Genomic DNA, 19,428 nt, shown 5'->3' on the forward strand with positions numbered 1-19,428 from the left:
CTCTATTGTTTAAAATTAAGGTTCATATTAGCTTGCATGTAATCCTGACTGTATCACTTGTCAGGAACATTTTCAGAGCACACTGCACTGTATAACGCGCTTAAATCGTAGCATTTCGCCGCGTGTATTTAATTTTAGCTACAAATGCAGATTAGTTAATTCCGTTGGTTATATTTTCATTATTGCTCACAAAGACTGTTCAAAATAAAGAAAAAGTAGTACCTATTGTATCCCAGATAAAAAAAGAGAAATAATACCTATAAAAGTTGTTTTAGTTTGAACTTTTAAGTTATGAACTTCACAACTTAAATGTTTAAAATTAAAATTGTTTTCAACAAAAGGTTGAACTTTCAGTTTCCGAGGCCTTTATTGCAGAAATGGAGACACAAGCAAAAAACTATTTTCTAAAAACCGAATTCCGTACAAACAATCGTGAAAAAAATTATTTCTTAGGAGTGACTGTCACGCGTCGATTTCTCTTTTCTTGCTCGCCACTCTTTAATTTTATTATAAGTAGTGTAGAAACATTAATTTAAAAAAATATTTTTTATTGTGTAGTTAATTTTTTTAATAATTATTCCAAAGCCAAAAATTATTATTTTTGCCATTGGAAGTCAGTTTTTTGAAAAAATATTAATCTCTTTAGTGTATGAATAAATTCACAATCAGCATTTTATCAGTTCCCACAGCTCAGTGCAGTAATTTGCAGAACTTTATCTGGTAAGTATTCATCATATTAATATTAGATCCTAGACTTTACATACATATTATTCTGTAATCAAAAACTTATTTGCACGAAAATCTCTATTAAGTTAGGTGGTTTATCCATTGTTTAAGTGTAATTACAAACCGGATGCGAAGTGCTTTATGGCACAATGTGGTACAGATTTATGCCTCGAATTAATCTCGTGGCACAAACAGAATTGTTAACAGCTACATTATACAATTTGGGGAAAACAGCTTGCAATGTTGAAAACCTTTCTTATATAATTAACATATTATACTACTGTTACTAAATAACAAAGTAATTGTTTGTATGTTAATAAAATAATAAAACTAGCCTTCTCGCATGACGAATGATAGCAGATATCATCATAATCATCAACCGATAGACGTCCACAGCTGGACGTAGGACTTCCACATGCGACGTCTTGCGCCGCCTAAACCCAGCGGCTCCCTGCCACCTGCAGCTGTCGTCTGCCCACCTAGTGGAGAGTCTTCCAACGCGCTTAACGGTGCGAGGTCGCCATTCCAGAAACACAGTGAATAATATTACAGAATAACACCGCAACTCATATTCTCTGTCTTTTCACTTTTTTTCAAAGAATATTAGCCATGTTAAATGACTAATATTCCCCGTTCCTTTCCAACTAAGCGTCAAGCTTGTGCTAGGAGTAGGTACGACAATAGTGCAACGGGCGGGGTTTGAACCGTCTACCTTTCGGTTTTCAGTCCACTCCTGTACCCGTTGAGCTATTGAGGCTCTTTAACATTAAATATTATGGAGAAATACACCATCCACTTAAGGCTTTTGTATGAGTAAATATCAAAACCATGTCGGTATGGTGTCTCTTTGTTTAAAACACTCCAAGATCACTCCAAGGAATGATATATTGCGGGTGCTCGAAATATGGTATGTATATACAGCAAAAATATTTTTGGTTTATCATCCCCAGTCGTTTTTGCTTTTGATATCATAACATGGAAATTCTTGTTAAATTATTTGTGCGATTTATTGTAGGTACTTACAGTCTTTATTATGGCTTTGCACGTTTGGGCTTAACATGGAATTATCTTAATTATCTAAGGGCCAATACAAACGATGCTTTTAGCATTCATCATCATTAACATGATCAACCTCTCGTAATGAGAAAGGCTTAGGTAATAGTCTGCCATGCTGAACCAGGTGCGGAACTGCAGACTTCAAACATCTTTGAGAACATTATTAAAACCTCAGGCATGCAGGGTTCCTCACGATGTTTTCTTTCACTGTTAAAGCAAATGATGGTCTTCTTAATAGCTTAAAACGTTAGCCGACGATGAGTTGATGATCATGATGATGTTGAAAATGAGACTGCATTAGAAAATAATATCTGAGTATTATAGTAATAAGCTGTGATAGCCTAGTGGTTAGGACGTCCGCCTTCTAATCGGAGGTCGGGGGTTCGATCCCGGGCACGCACCTCTAACTTTTCGGAGTTATGTGCATTTTAATTATTGAAATATCACTTGCTTTAACGGTGAAGGAAAACACCGTGAGGAAACCTGCATGCCTGAGAGTTCTCCATAATGCTCTCAAAGGTGTGTGAAGTCTACCAATCCGCACATGGCCATCGTGGTAGACTATGGCTAAAACTCTTTTCACTCTGACAGGAGACCCGTGCTCTGTAGTGAGATGGGTTGATCATGATGATGATTATAATAATACAACTAGAGGAAAACACCGGGGCCGAAGAAATCTCTATATTATTTATAAAATGCATAGGATGTCTGTCCGGCCGACTTGTAACTCGAGATCCCCTTGATGGATTCTAATGTGTTTTTCAGGATCGTGACTGTAGGCCATTTATTTTAGAACATCATTTGGATAATATCATGTTTATTTGAGCTAAGATTACGGAGTTAGCATGATATTTGTTTATTTAGCTACTTCTTCTTGAAATGCCGTCTCCTATCGGAGGTTGGCAATCATTAGGGCTATCTGCACCTTGGACACTGCTGCTCGGAAACGAGATCGGGTACTCTTCCCGTACCATTGGCGTAAATTCTTTAGCCACGATGTTCTTCTACAGCCTGGTGGTCTTCTGCCGGTCTATTTTCCCCTGAATAATGAGCTGAAAGAGGTCGTATTTGTTATTTCTCATAAAGTGGCCGAAGTACTCCAACTTCCGCACTTTTATGATCTTTGCTTAGTCTTTGTAGTACAGTTGCATTTTTGACACGCTGTACCCAAGAGATTCTCAACATTTTTCTGTATACCCACATATTTTCAATTTAGCTACCACTAGCTGATGCCTGCGACTTCATCCGCGTGGATTTACGTTTTTCAAAGTCCCGTGGGGACTATTTGATTTTCCGGGATAAAAAGTAGCCTATGTCACTTTCCAGGGTATAATCTATGCCCATACCAAATTTCAGCCAAATCCGTCCTGTAGTTTTTGCGTGATTGAGTAACATAAATTTAAACATCCAAACATCCACACTTTCACATTTATAATATTATATTAGGATTAGGATATTAGGATTAGGATATTAGGATTAGGATATTAGGATTAGGAACAGTATTTATAGACCGTACCTAATTCGAAGTTGTTTCAGTCCACCAAGACAAAATGCCTGTAGTCTAACTGTTATTCAGACCGTAAGAGATGTATTGGTAACCTATAATCAATCTCATCGCCTGACTCAACAAATTGCTAATGGTACCTACTGTCGAGTATTCGGTCCAGTAGTCAGGATTTATTGGAAAATTTTACCATAAATACCTATTATTCACTTGTCAGCGAATAAAAATTAATTATTATTGGACATAAAAATGTTTTTCACAAAATTATTTAGGAGGATCACAAACAGCTCTATGAATAACTGTTTATTATGTCCGAAATAATAGTTAAGCGTACTTCAGAAAAAGCTTTAGTTGTGCTAAGATCTATCTGTCAAATTTCACGATTCTAGGTCAACAGGAAGTACCCTATAAGATTTAGAAGACGGATAGACAGACAGACAACGAAGTGATCCTATAATGGTTCCTTTTTTCCTTTTGAGGTACGGAACCCTAAAAAAGGTAATAGTATTCTGTTGTCCACAGCTGAAGGCAGGGCAAGATGTGAGAACACGTCATGGAAGAGGCGTGTGACGACTGCGGCATCTACTCGCAGCTCAACGGGACCTTTTACGCGAACGATACCAAAAATGTCACACGCATCAACAAGTTTTATTTTTATCAGGTAAAATAAATAAATCCATACTTCTAAATATATAAAAGGAAAGGTGACTGACTGACTAACAGACAGACTGACTGACTGACTGATCTATCAACGTACAGCTCAAACTAGACGGATCGGGCTAAAATTTAGCATGCAGATAGCTATTATGACGTAGGCATCCGCTAAGAAAGGATTTTTGAAAATTCAACCCCTATCGGGGTCAAATAGGGGTTTGAAATTTGTCTAGTCCATGCGAAGTCGCGAGCATCAGCTAGTCAGTACCCTTATTATAAATGCGAAAGTGTGCTTGTTTGTTGGTTTGTTTTTCAATCACGTCGCAACGGTGCAACGGATTGACGTGATTTTTGTATGGGTATAGATAAAGAGCTGGGAGTGACATAGGCTACTTTTTATCCCGGGAAATCAAAGAGTTCCCACGCGATTTTTAAAAAACCTAATTCCACGCGGACAAAGTCGCGGGCATCAGCTAGTAGGTAATAATTATGAAAAGACCAAGAGTTAAGGATTTATTCAGAACAGAATTATTACAACTAGATTTTAATGAAACATAAAATATTCTTGGATATTAAAGTTAATACAGTTTATAAATTGAGCGTCGTAACGTAAGTTACCGTAAAAGGATGCTAAGAAGGTTAAGAAAGGGGCAATTTTCCATTAATTTCGCTCACTAAACCCATTTTGCAGCGAAACAGACTAGAAGTTAGATTAGAACATACTGTACCCTTAATAAAACTGTATCTATAAATAAACCTGTATAAGGATCTGCGCACATTAGTCTTTGTGACTGACTGACTGACTGACTGATCTATCAACGCACAGCTGAAACTACTGGACGGATCGGGCTCGGCATGCATACAGCTATTATGACGTTGACATCCGCTTAGAAAGGATTTTTGAAAATTCAACCCCTAAGGGAGTAAAAAGAGATTTGAAAGTGTAGTCCATTACTAGCTGAAGTCCGCGACTTCGTACGCGTGGATTTAGATTTTTAAAAATCCCGTGGGATAAAAAGTAGCCTATGTCACTCTCCAGGTCCTCAACTATACCCATACAAAAATCACATCAATCCATTGCTCCGTTGTGACGTTATTGAAGGACAAACGAACAAACCAAGAAACAAACACACTTTCGCATTTCTAATAGGGGATAGTAATAGGGGTAGTGAAGGGGTAGTGATAACATTGCATTCACATAAAATATCTCTTAGCGCAAATGTCAGTACTTAATTGGCATAATAATTTGAAGTAAGTACCTAGATACTGTACTGGCCTGGTGCTTAAATAGCAACGTACCCAAGTATCTAATAAAGGTCATTAAGAGGTCTTTCTCAGCACTAATTAAGCCGTTACAGGTAAAACATTTCTTGGACCCTAATAATGTGTGCACAACCTAAACGTTTGATCTTAGGTAGTGCCGAGTCGTAGAAGAAAGTCGTTTTGCTGATATATTATATTGGTCTAGACTTACATTCTGCTTTAAATCACTATTTAATTGTTAAATAAAGGTGCAGTAAGGTTTCAGAATCATTTATGGAGTTATTATTTATGTATGGTTGCAAGGTATCTAAAGCCTGATCTACACTCACGCCGCGAAAGCTCGCGAACGTCACGAAACAATAGTGCGGATGGTGTCGCTTTGTATTCGGGGTCCGCGACTTTTCCTACCTGCACGTCGATTCCGTAAAACTTGCATCATTCATTGTTACAATCGCAATTGTTGTGATTGGCTGAATTTATGGTATTCTTGTTCCAACAATGAATTGTAGCCAATAGTGAGTGAGCGTTAACCAATCAGAAGTGATTGCAATCGTGACATTGTATCTGTCATTCTACCGCAATCGCACAGCCAATGTTGGTTTTGTCATTCGATACAAAGGGACTGTCAGTTGTCACGAACATACATACCTACGCGGCAAAATAAAATGTACATCGGCCTTTAGAATGACATTTTGGCTTTGTAGAGCGTTGTCTCTGCGCTCTGTCACTCATAACTACATGATGTTTGTCGGTCTCAACGACAGAGACAATGCTCTACAAATCTGCCATCTCCTTCTAAAGGTCGATGTACATTACTTTCTGCCGCGTACTGTAGTCTGTACCTACATTCTATTTGGCAACGTTTGCGGGCTCTCTAGTTGGGCGGGAATTTTATACAAATCAAAATCAAAACTAGATATTTTTATGGAAATCTGGCAAATTATAGACAATTCTATTTCTTTGGGGTCTTTCTGGCTTAATGCTAATGACATCATTCGAATTTTGAGGACTAAAAACTCGACTTCTTGCTGTTATGTGGGTCTTGCGGGTCTTTAAATATTTTTTCAAGATTCCTTCATAATAAAGTTCCTCAAATTTGATTTGAGCTTTATTTTTTCATCTTAAAGTGGTTAATTTCTTATGCGAAGCACTTCCCTCGTTTAATTTACAACGGAAACCCATTAGCGGCACTGGTCTTTTAAGTTCTTTGTAAACCGCATGAAAACATGAATGACCTCGCTCTCGGCTCTATTAAACAAGCTTTGTTGTGGTTGAAAGTTTATAGAGTGCATGACTGTGAAATCTGAAAGTATTCGATTGTCTGAAATGAAACGTCAGGAAAAAACAACTAAGTATAATCCACGACAGGTCGAGATGACAATCGGGGAGGGAACGCCCCGCACACCCGCACAGCCACCGGTGCGGGTGAGCGCGGGTGACATGCGGGTGCGACCAATCCATACTAATATTATAAATGTGAAAGTGTGTCTGTCTGTCTGTCTGTCTGCTAGCCTTTCACAATGTCACTCTGCTGTCTGTATGTCTGTCTATTTTTATATAAGCCATTGTATTACTAGCATTTGTTAAAAACTAAATCCATACTTAATATTATAAATGCGAAAGTGTATCCGTCTGTCTGTCTGTCCGCCTGTCTGTCTGTCTATCTGTCTGCTAGCTTTTCACGGCCCATCCGTTCAACCGATTTTGTCGACGTTTGTACAGAGATAGCTTGGATACCGGGGAAGTACATAGGCTACTTTTTATCCCGGAAAATCAAAGACTTCCTATGGGATTTTTGAAAACCTAAATTTACTCGGACGAAGTCGCGGGCATCATCTAGTATTTCAATAAGTTTGTAATTATGTTTGTTTGTCACAGAGCACCCAGCTGGCAATACTGTGGGTACTGCTGGCGGCGATCGTGGCTGGCAACGCGACGGTGGTGCTGGCCCTCTTCCTCACCAAGTCCAGGAAGAGCCGGATGAACTTCTTCATCATGCATCTTGCGATTGCAGGTAAAACTATAAATATTCTACCCATCATCATCATTATCATCGGCCCACCGCTGAGCATGGGTCTCCTCTCAGAATGAGAACGGCTTAGGTCACAGTCCGCAACTCTGGTCCAGTGCGAAAACGTTATGGAGAACTCTCAGGCATGCAGGTTTCCTTGCGATGTTTTCCTTAATTATTAAAGCAAGTGATAACTTATTGCTTAAAACGCCATAAACTCCGAAAAGTTAGAGGTGATAAAATGTTACCTACTTTGTGATTAAGATTTTTACAAAGTTATTAGATTGTTTTCAAAGATTTTCAGGAGAAGAGAAGACCTTAAATTAAAAATATTGGTTGAATAAGCTTGAAAGTATATATTTATAAATATTAGACATTTCAGTAAACTTTAAGGATCCGACCTTGACTAAGGGCGATGATAATATTTACATACTTACCTTATTTTTTAGAATAATTTATTTACCAAAAATTGCAATCACACAGTAATAAATGAACTGGGATTGTGAGAGCTTATCTCTAATAGAATATTTATTCCAACTCTGCAAAACTAGTCAAATCTGCTTTAGTAACTAATTATACTTACTTCTAGTTATAGTTCAATCGACCTTTTAGCCTCATAATCTAATAATTTATCAAAATTCTACGAACTGGTTACAAACTGCTCGTAGAGTTATAATACTTTGATTAATTATTTTTAACGACATACTTGTCGTGAATAATATTCTATTCAAAAAGGTACCTATGAACAACCAATTTGTAATCGTAGCTTTTGGAGCCTTATTTTTGTTTCTCTTTGAAACACATTATTATTATTGAATTAAATACAATAGCTAAGCTGCGAAAGCCTAGCGGTTAGGACGTCCGCCTTCTTATCGGAGGTCGGGGGTTCGATCCCGGGCACACACCTCTAACTTTTCGGAGTTATGTCTTGCTTTAACGTTGAAGAGAAACATCGTGAGGAAACCTGCATGCCTAAAAGTTCTCCATAATGTTCTCAAAGGTGTGTGAAGTCTACCAATCCACACATAGCCAGCGTGGTAAACTATGGCCAAAACCCTTCTCACTCTGAGAGGAGACCCGTTCTCTGTAGTGAGCCGGCGATGGGATGATCATGATGAAGTACAATTTAGTTTAATATTCGTATTTTCTTACAGATTTGTGGGTGGGGTTAATAAGCGTCCTCCCGGATCTAATCCACAGAATAACGATAGCGTGGTACGCCGGCTCAGTGATGTGCAAATTGATGAAATATTTACAGGTAGGTTTTTAGGGTTCCGTACTCAAAGGGTAAAAACGGAGCCCTATTAATGTCACTCTGTTGTCTGTATGTCTGTCTATTTTTACGTTAACCATTGTATTGCTAGCATTTGTTAAAATCTAAATCCATACTAATATTATAAATGCGAAAGTGTGTCCATCTGTCTGTCCGTCTGTCTGTCTATCTGTCTGCTAGCTTTTCACGGTCCATCTGTTTAACCGATTTTGACGAAATTTGGTACAGAGATAGCTTGCGTCGCGGGGAAGGACATAGGCTACTTTTATCCCGGAAAATCAAAGAGTTCCCACGGGATTTGTAATAACGCGAACGAAGTCGCGGGCATCACCTAGTATTATATTTTCATATTTATTTCACACCCACGGAACTAGAATGCTGAAAATTTTATACAGATTCCTTCTATAAAGTTTTTTTTAACTCCTTCTACGATCTTATGACGGAGATTCTTTAACACTATTAGAGTAAAACTATTAGAGTAAAATGATTAGATACATATTATATTGTTTAACCAAGGTAATTTTTCTTACATTTTGTGTTTTCTCGCCAGTGTCGAAAAAAGTAGTGTCTTTTTAAGTTTAATTTTTTATTCCAATATCTCACACGATAGCAAACTTTTTTCCTAACTAAAACTGATGTTTTTGAATCTCGATAGGTTGGTAGGTAGGTACGCTGACTCTGTGATCAAACTAATGAAGTATTTGCAGGTACTTTGATCTAAATTGGCTCGAATGTCCTTTATTGGTTTTCTCTGTTAAACAAAGCCTTGTTTCTTTGACCTAACTTTGTAGTCAAATACAATGCCGTGCATTTAATCATTAGACAGTAATCAATTGCTTCGATCTATTTAGATATTTATTATAATAAGAACGCGAAAGAACTAAAGCAAAAACATTGCCAATATACAAAAATCTGTTTTTTTTACTATCAATTTATATTTTCTTAGTCTAGTGGCAACCGTAGTAAACACAGTTTATAGGTTTGTTTTGTTAATGAATATGTAACGTTGGATTCGTTTCTCAAAAGTGTTTTATATATTGCTATCTCTTGAGTGTCCTTGATGGTCTATATACAGTAATAATAATATTATGTGGATATGTGACCGTAAGCGTGAAATACAGAGCGCGATTCAAAATACGTCACACTCAGAGCGCGATTCAAAATACGTCACACTCAGAGCGCGATTCAAAATACGTCACACTCAGAGCGCGTGTATGTACTTATTTGCAAATATATATGTGTATGTTTGTGTGTGTGTGTGTGTGTTTTTAGCACTACTTTGAGACTTCGAGGTAGAGATAATATTGCCCTCTCACACTAACGCGCGGGACTTTGTCTAAAGGGTGCAGGAGAAAAAGATTCCAAACAGTTTCTTGGTTTACAACTTCTAGGAGCCATGTTCGTCACGTTACCAGTGCGCATTGTACCTATGTGTTACAGGTTTAAACTTCTTTAGAAAATTTTAATAAAAGTTTTAGTATCTTAAAAATTACAAGCTGGAGGGTAAGATAAAGCAAATTTTATGAAAATCGGTCGCGTCGGTTATCTGGGATATTTTAGAAAAAGCTGACTGAAGACTGCATTCTATGTGCACTCTTAGTGTGAGATCGTCACTGTTTTTTAGTATAACATTTTGTTATTATCACTTAGGAGCAAGCATAATAATAATTTTTGGAGTATAAAAATATCATAAAATACAATTTTATTTTTAATCGGAAGCTAAAATACCATCAGTTTTCATTGATATAACTTCAAAAATGACGGACTTGCATACAAACATCCATCCCCTATTTACCCCCTTTAGGGGTGGAATTTAAAAAATCGTCTCTTAGTGGATATCTACTCTTTACGAAGCCTTTCATGTCTCTAGGACTAGCGGTTTAGGCTGTGCGTTGATATGTATGTCAGTCAGTCAGGACTTTGAATTTTATACATAAGTATAGAAGATTTATATGGTGTTAATGTTTTAGGGTGTAGTTACATATTCCTCTACCTACGTGTTGGTTGCGCTAAGCGTCGACCGATGCGATGCCATTACACATCCGATGCGGTTCACTGGAAGTTGTAAGTATTTGTTTCATATCTATTTACTTACCTACTTAATAACTCTTTCACACAAACACATACACACACACACACACACACACACACACACACACACACACACACACACACACACACACACACACACACACACACACATACACACACACCACATGTATTTAGTGGTTAGGACGTCCGCCTTCCAATCGGAGGTCGGGGGTTCGATCCCGGGCACGCACCTCTGACTTTTCAGAGTTATGTGCGTTTTTAAGTAATTAAAATATCACTTGCTTTAACGGTGAAGGAAAACATCGTGCGGAAACCTGCATGCCTGAGAGTTCTCCATAATGTTCTCAAAGGTGTGTGAAGTCTACCAATCCGCACTTGGCCAGCGTGGTAGACTATGGCCAAAACCCTTCTCACTCTGAGTGGTAATACATTCTGTGGTAATACTAGTCACTTACTGGGATGGTCCCAATTTCTACGTACTAGAACCTAAGTAAAATTGTTCTGCCGAAATAAATATTTTCTAAATCAAGATTCCGTATCAGGGCTGAATTGTTTCAGTATAAGTTTGCACTAACGAAATGTTTACATACACACATTTTGAAAACCCTGTTTTCTGTTGATGAATCAAACGTAATTTGCATTGTCGTATAATTTGTTGAAGAGGAACTTGTTTGACATTTCAATTAAATCTGGTTTGACATTTCAATAAAATAAACTTGAAATGTCAAAGAATTTTCCCAATTTTCTGAATTGCGAACTTAAATTCAACAAAACAAGCTATGAGATTCGGTACATACGATGACCTGTCAAACATTCGCAAATGTTTTTTCACTCACGGTGATTTATGAAACATTTCGCAAACTACTTTGCATTAAAGAACTACTTATAGAATATTCACAGTTTTTCAAACCATAAAAGGGGTATCTTAACTCATCGACAAGTGAAAGTCTAGTGAACAAAGCACTGGAACAAAGCGTCAATATACCGGTTAAGTACATTGTTTTAGGTAGGTACCCCCACGACACAGGACAGTGTGGGTACCATCAGACTGTTAAAATTGACAAAACTGTTTTGTTAAATTAATATTGTTCATTTTTTCATCGTTATAAACAATTTTACTATAGAATCTCGCCTGAAATTAGGGAAAGTGTAATGCCCAAACAATTATTAATACAAATAATATAGCCGATAAAAACGGACCAGAAGATTTTATCACATAGCTAGCTGCCCCGGCGAACTTCGTACCGCCTAACAGTCGATTCTTTTTCAGGATTTTTTTAAATTTTTCTCTCCGTAAGAACCATCCCCGTACTTCAAGGAATATTGTGAAAAAAGAATTAGCGAAATCCGTTCAGCTGTTCTCGAGATAATAATAATGTTTAACTATGATGACAACAATGACATCTTTTTTCGGGCTCCTTTCTGACAGACTTCTTATCTTCTTCTTTTAATATACCTACATATAAACAACAAAAAATGTTTCTAAGTGCCTGTGTCCGTTATGGACTTTGAAACCATCCAACCCGATGTGCTCCAAACCAGTTTCATTAGAAAGGCAATAATGTGAAAATAGTGTGAGAGTTGTTATTTTAGCGTCGTCACACGTCGGGTGTTTGCTAGTTATAGATAAAATTAATACACGTTAATATTACGCAATTTATTCTACAGTACGCGGCCGAAAGTAATGTACATCGACCTTTAGAAGGTGATAGCAGATATGTAGAGCACTGTCTCGGTCGTTGAGACCGACAAGACGTCATATGTATGGGTGACAGACAACGCTCTACAAAGCCGAAATGTCATTCTAAAGGCTGATGTACATTACTTTCTGCCACGTACTGTACACTTACGTACGTAGGTACTTACACTTGGTTTTGTTCCCAGGGCGACGCGCACGCGCACTAATACTGGGAGCTTGGGTACTGAGCTTCCTCTTTTGTATGCCGATGTTAATTTTGTTTGACGAAGCCAACATACAAGGTACGTTTGAACTAGCAACATTAATGTAGTTAAATTAAATTGTAACAGAACTAGCGAACTGCAATAAACTACATAGCACTTAGGTACACTATATTTTACAATAGGTAAGTAGTATTTTTAGGGTTCCGTACCTCAAAAGGAAAAACGGAACCCTTATAGGATCACTTTGTTGTCTGTCGGTCTGTCAAGAAACCTACAGGGAACTTCCCGTTGACCTAGAATCATGAAATTTGGCAGATAGGTAGAGCTTATAGCTGGCCTTAGGGGAAAAATCTGAAAACTGTGAATTTGTGGTCACATCACACAAAAAAATTAAATTGTGGTCATAAACTAATAATTAGTATTTTCAATTTTCGAACTAAGATAACTATATCAAGTGGGGTATCATATTATGAAAGGGCTTTACCTGTGCATTCTAAAACAGATTTTTATGCATCATAGTTTTTGAATTATCGTGCAAAATGTCGAAAAAATACCACTGTAAAACGGAACCCTCGGTGCGCGAACCCGTTTCGCACTTAGCCACTTTTTTACACTAAAACCAATCCAGATCTTTTGTTTTTATTGCAAGATAGGCTTTTGCCTGACGATAATCATGCTTAATAGAAACAATGATGAGGTCTAGATACCTAGAAGATGACTATTCATTCCTCAAGCTTGTTTGCTTACTTTCTAGGCAAGTGCGCTTAAAAAAGACAGAGAGGCTACTTTTTATACTGTAAAATCAAAGAGTTCTTACAGGATTTTTAAAACACCTAAATCGACTCGGATGAAATGGCCGACATCATCTAAATTCTGAGTATTTAAAAAAATTGATTTATTAAATAACCAATATCCCCCTTTGACCTACGCAAAACGTGCTTGGATAATAGTCCAGTCAAAGTAGGCATTCAAGGTTACATTGAATTCGCATAGAGCTGAAAATTTGTACTAATGTTTGGAACATATATAACATATAGCAATAAATGAAATGTGAAAAGTCCCCATCGATCCTACTTTTGCAAAAAAAAAGATATTCAAGGTCAAAATTCACAAATATGGGTTTATTGCGTTTTTCAGCCAAACGGTAAGTCTAAATAAATAACAGGAAAAGGTGACTGACTGACTGATTGACTGACTGATCTATCAACGCACAGCTCAAACTACTGGACGGATCGGGCTGAAAGGCATTCAGATTATTAGACGTAGGCATCCGCTAAGATAGGATTTTTGAGAATTCAACCCCTAAGGGGGTGAAATAGGGTAGTATTCTTGGCACCATTCCACGCGGTCATGATTTATATAGTAATTAGATAAGGCTAGCTTTAAGTTTTATTGTATTAAAAAAAAAAAAAAAAAAAAAAAAAAAAAATAGGGATTTGAAATTTGTGTAGTCCACGCGGACGAATTCGTGAGCATAAGCTAGTTTTATCATTGAAATATGGTGTACCAAATTGTAGATCATGCAATTATCTACAAAAATTAACATTACACTTTTTCTCCTAAGAGCCTCCGTTCCTACGATAATACAATAATTAGTAAGTAAACAATGTACCGAGTTTCAAGATCTGGGCCTATGAACTTTCGGATTTCACTTTGTTCTTTGAGATATTGAGGTGAGGCCTCGAAGGTTTGCCTTCTGTTTACGTCTACGTATTTGTGGGCAAAACTATTGAAGTAATTTCATTAAAGTTTCAAGATTCAGTCAGACAAATAATTACCTACTTAGATCTCCAGAGCTTTGCGTGTAAATTATTGCATGGAAACCACTGATGGAAACTCATCATTGCAGTGTTAGAGAGAAGTGTCAATGTTTTGTTTTGTTTTGTTTTGGAAGTGGATGGATGCAAAACTCTTTTTTTTTAACCGACTTCAAAAAAGGAGGAGGTTCTCAATTCGTCTGAATCTTTTTTTTTAGATACCTACTATAGTCGACGCATTTTAAACTGAGTCGTCGAGTTATCTGTCTGTTTCGCTCGCTCTTACCTACGACCTGTAAGTGCGACCGAAACAGACAGATAACTCGACGACTCAGTTTAAAATGCGTCGACTATAGTTAGACCTTAACTGCAATCTCACCTGGTGGTAAGTGACAATGTAGTCTGTAAGCTGGAAGCGGGCGAACCTGATTCCATACCATAAACTATAAGGATTCTTCGTTTTTTGCTACGGAACCCTAAAAAGAGATCCAAATAATGTGCCCTCTTTGATACGGTACCTAAGTGGAATACAAAAACCAGTCTAAATGGAAGCGGGTTTATCCGCGAAGTTTGTCATCATAAATCCAATATGACGGGTGCTCAGATATCAAACTACTTTATTCTAAGATAGAGGACCTCACTTTATTTTGGTATCCTCTCTCGCCTGCTGTATCCTTGATAGGTATCAAATAAAACTGGACAGCTAGTAAAAGAGAAAAATATTTTCACTTAATATGCGTCGAAAATATTTTGTCAAATCTGATCATGTCTGTTAAAGAGCTCCGGTTGGTTATTCCTGAAAAAGATGTGCTTAAATCTTGCTTAAACAGACACAAAGCGTGAATGACGGTGACGTTCAATAGTAACTGCATTGCATATGGCAGGAATTCACAGTAAACGCGCTCCTACGATTTCTATAATACACATATAACACATCCCATTACAGTGCGTTTACACTACGAACTACGTTCCTGCTTACGATGGTTACGCACTTGTCCGATCCGAGTCCGTGAAAATACGTTCCTTTTTGTTTTGTATGGGAGCTTAAGACATGTCGTAATTGCTGGTATCCTCACGGATGAGGGATAGAACTCGGATGACGGAAGTGCAATGCGTAATCGCTGTTACACTTCATACCTAGGCAGCTCGCTTTCCTTTTCTTATACTTATTTTTATAGCTATTACCTTGCACTTAGGTATACATTCACCATCGCAGCGCGGCACGCCTTGGCCATCTGCCTTCGCGGCTCATAATATTATTATCATCGACATATCGTGCGAAATTTATCTGCTTCGCGATTGAGAACCAAGACCAGAGAATATGTTGTGTGAACTGATAGCTCACGTCACGTTTGCCACTCAGTACCTACCCTTTTTTGCGAATGTGTAAAAACACGTTTACAACTTCTAAAAAAACTCATTGATATCTCACCGTATGACCATTGCTCGATGCGTTGAAGAAACTAACAGTGCAATATCTACAGTAGAATTTAGGGACATGACGGTCAAGGGGCTTGATGGTAAGCACGTAGATTTTTGCTTGAGCCAAGCATGTTGAACGTTTTTAATGTTTGCTGATGCTTGAGTCAATCATTTACGTGCTTGGTCGTGATTGATGAGATTTTATATTTTTGCTTGACACGACGTTGGGGCAGTGTTCGAGACATGAGGAAGTGCCTTTTGCTGGCTCAAGCTACTTGACGGGCGCATCAAGTTGCTTGAGCAATCAAAACAAAACTATTGCATCAAGCCACTTGACCGAAAGCCTTTTAGGCCTATGAATGTTTTTTTCTTTCATCTTAGAAACTTTTTACCTGTATCTTTTTATCTCTGTCAGGCACTCCTCAATGCTGGTCAAGCATGAACCAGCTGCAGTGGCAGATATGGATGACGACGGTGTTCGTGTCGCTGTTCGTTGCACCGGCGCTCACGATAGCAGCGTGCTACGGAGTCATCCTCGTAAAGATACAGCAGAAGAGTCGAAGAGTTCTCAGCAAGAGAGCGGCTGCTAGACAGAGTGAGTGTTTCGTGGTAGGAGAGATATTCTTCTTTTTCCTCTTTCTCCTCTCTGGACTGATTTCCGCACTTAAACGTTTTGGTCTTTGTGAGTTCATTGCCCGTACCCGCCAAAGTCTTTACTCCAGATATCCTCCAGAAACTGGTCCGCCCCGGCTTCGCTCAAAAGATTTTTTTTTAACTGTGAGGGTGGAATTTCCAAAAATCCTGAAATACGTATACCTCGTACGCGACAGGTCGAGCAATTGGGGTAGGGACACCCCGCACACCTGCACAGGCGGGATAGCGCAGATGACGTGTGGGTGCGCGGAGCCACCACGCGCGCGCGCAGACACCACGATTGCCATCTCGACCTGTCGCGTACTATACCTATTTCTTAATGTCTTTTTCTTAATAAATCAGTCAGTCATGACGTATTTTTATAAGTGTAATATCTATAGATACATTTTTATTAACCACCGCCCACATGAGAAAATAAATTAAGAAAGTTCTTTCGCAGGCAGCGATGACTTGGACAGTCGCAGAGCGAGCAGCCGAGGAATAATACCGAAGGCGAAGATTAAAACGGTCAAGATGACTTTCGTTATAGTATTCGGTAAGTAAACTGTTCTTTCCTAAAATTTTATCATGTCACAGAAAAGACCTCGATTATCTAAATATTAAAATAATTGTCTTATAACGGAGTTCGCCGACTTTTAAAACGGACGTTTTTAATGATTTTTTACGCTGTTTTAATGATTTTTTAATAGTAATAAAACATTAAAACAGCCGATTATATCAGCCGTTTTAAAAGTCGGCGAACTCCACCCCTAATAGCTCTTTCTATCACGATTTATCTAGAACATCAATGTTTTTTTTAGTAATGTAGTTTTTGTTGGTGTTAGGAAACGAGACACGCATCTTCTTCCGCCATTTTTTTAAAAGTTTGAAGTCCTCGCCTATGTAGCTGTAGGAACTATGTAGATTCTATAACCTTACTTAATCTCAGCTTTACAGCTAGAGTTTTCGATTGAAACTTTAGTGACAGACAAACAGACACTAAATTGCTTCTACTAGTATGACATTTTACTCTTTAGAGTAGGTATGCAATAAAACTAAAACGAATGAGTAATTAATATTGAAGTAAACATCTTAACTTGAATCAATTTAAAACTTTATAAAATTAGGATTCCAATTTGTACGTACTTCTACTAAGTATATTTTAATTACTGAGGCCCACTTGCCTGTTCCTAAGTTAACTTAATTTACTCGGAGTTAACTGCTAACAAAGGGTTAAATGAATATTTTTTCTTGCCCCATCAAAAGTAAACCTCAAGTTAATTTTTTAAACATTTAACCAAACTATGTGGGATGGTTAAGTGGGTTAGTGAAGTTTAATGTCAAAATATTGACAGGCTCGTGACACGAAATTGATTTCACTAAACGACCAAAATGAAATGTCTTTGAAAGTCTTCAAAAATAAAACACATGAGACAGTCATAGGCAGGAGCGTTGTAGTGCAAAAGAGACGTGAACAGACTTCACTCATTCATATTTGACCGGATTATTTTGTGACAGATGTTACCAACCTCTAAAAGCGAAGTGCCGGGTTAACTGACTCCGTGTTAATTTTCATTAACCATTTAACCCGAAGTTACTAAACCCGGTGTTATGTCATTTAACCCCGCTCTTTGACGCAAGCGGGCCTATGTAAATCATTTTATTTTCAGTCAGTTTAAAAGCGTTCTAAATATTTCATTAAAATCATTACAATACAATCCAATTTCGAATACTTTTAAGTACTTTTTGATTTCGGTTGATTAACTCGAAAACGATATCGGTACATTCTGCAAGAATTTAATGGAATGGAAACAATTTTCAATTAATCATTGGAATAAATTGGAAATTCGCAATATTTCACGTTTGTTTTTCAATTAGAGCAATTACACACTTCCTGAAAATAAAGCACATTTTCTGCATTCATCAATCGAGATAGGTATTTGTAAATACTTATAGTCCGTACAAAACGACTCGTCACGCGCCATTTTAACTCTATGGGTCATACTCTGTCATGTTAAAAGTAAGTACGGGTTCACCTTTCAGATAAGGAATAAAATCGTAGTTTAGACATGAAATTTAGCACAAAAAGTTGAAATGGCGCGTGAGGGGTTAAATTTTACGCGTTATACGTTGATTTAGTAAAGCCGGAGTGTCACTTTACTTACGGTTACATATCTTTTATTGTTATTAAGGATTAAAAATAAGGATTAAAATATCTACTTAGTATTGTCAACAATAGAAAGAGGATCTAAAAAGGTTATAACTATGGACATTTTTCGACAATAAGCTATCAGTATGATAATAATTGTAAATTAAGGGGGAAACAATCGACCCATTTGATAGCTTCCGTGGCGTGCGCTTCGTAAATAGTTAAAATTATACGAAAACAATATACCTATAGTGAAATAGTTCCTCTTGAGCTAACCGTGCGAAGCCAGGGCGGGTCGCTTGTGGAAAATAAAGATAAGCTTGAGTTGCTCTCATGGTCAGTTCAGGCCACATTAAGGTTAACATCAATGCCCAACAACGCTTTAATCAACGTCATAACTCCACCGATAATAATCAACGTGTTAAACTGCGTGGCCACACTTGAACGGTTAACGTCTATTGTCAATTGAATTGGGGTTAGAACTGTTTAACGCCAAACAGCAATGTGAATGCCGCTGTAAAATTATCGCGTTACGTCATGGCTACACCTACGGTGTATCAACGGCGTTCTCCGTTAATGTAGCCGGAGCATAAAGATTCGTTTTGGCTCTGCCAGTATCTGGCTCGCCCCTAAGGCGTTCATTTCTAGCTCTCAAACCTTGAACTTGAATCCTGTAACTAACCAATAAACTGTTTTCAGATTTTAAAGCCAATTTTAAAAAAAGTCACGAAAACATATTATTATCCAAGCTCAGAAAACTTTATTGGCGTAGTAAACATTTTATTAGGTCACAACTACGCGTCTATAGTTTTACACGCGATCGTATTTTTATACTTTTTAAAATACATGCATGACCTTATTACTCTAAAGATTTAGATGCTGTCGTAAAACGTGATTTCGCATTGCTGGATGTTAATTTGAGCGTCATTTTATAGATTCTCGCTAAGAACCATAGAAATAATACGTTTATGCTAAGAACTCGGTTACAAAATTATTTATCGAAATAATAGTAAGTAGGTAGGTATA

General features: G+C 37.6%; 1 protein-coding gene across 1 annotated transcript in view; it reads left to right on the plus strand.

Moving 5' to 3' along the window:
* LOC117982585 (cardioacceleratory peptide receptor-like) overlaps window positions 1-19,428 on the plus strand; it is a 57,012-nt gene that overhangs the window by 22,966 nt on the left and 14,618 nt on the right. The window contains exons 2-8 of the mRNA XM_034968948.2: window positions 3,809-3,947; window positions 7,082-7,217; window positions 8,369-8,472; window positions 10,458-10,551; window positions 12,424-12,519; window positions 16,036-16,215; window positions 16,714-16,809. Of these exons, the coding sequence (XP_034824839.1) occupies window positions 3,840-3,947; window positions 7,082-7,217; window positions 8,369-8,472; window positions 10,458-10,551; window positions 12,424-12,519; window positions 16,036-16,215; window positions 16,714-16,809 (814 nt within the window). The 5' untranslated portion in view covers window positions 3,809-3,839. The remainder of the gene's footprint in view (window positions 1-3,808; window positions 3,948-7,081; window positions 7,218-8,368; window positions 8,473-10,457; window positions 10,552-12,423; window positions 12,520-16,035; window positions 16,216-16,713; window positions 16,810-19,428) is intronic.

This window comes from Maniola hyperantus, chromosome 5 (assembly GCF_902806685.2).
Source record: "Maniola hyperantus chromosome 5, iAphHyp1.2, whole genome shotgun sequence".
In the NCBI taxonomy this organism is placed as follows: Eukaryota; Metazoa; Arthropoda; class Insecta; order Lepidoptera; family Nymphalidae; genus Maniola; species Maniola hyperantus.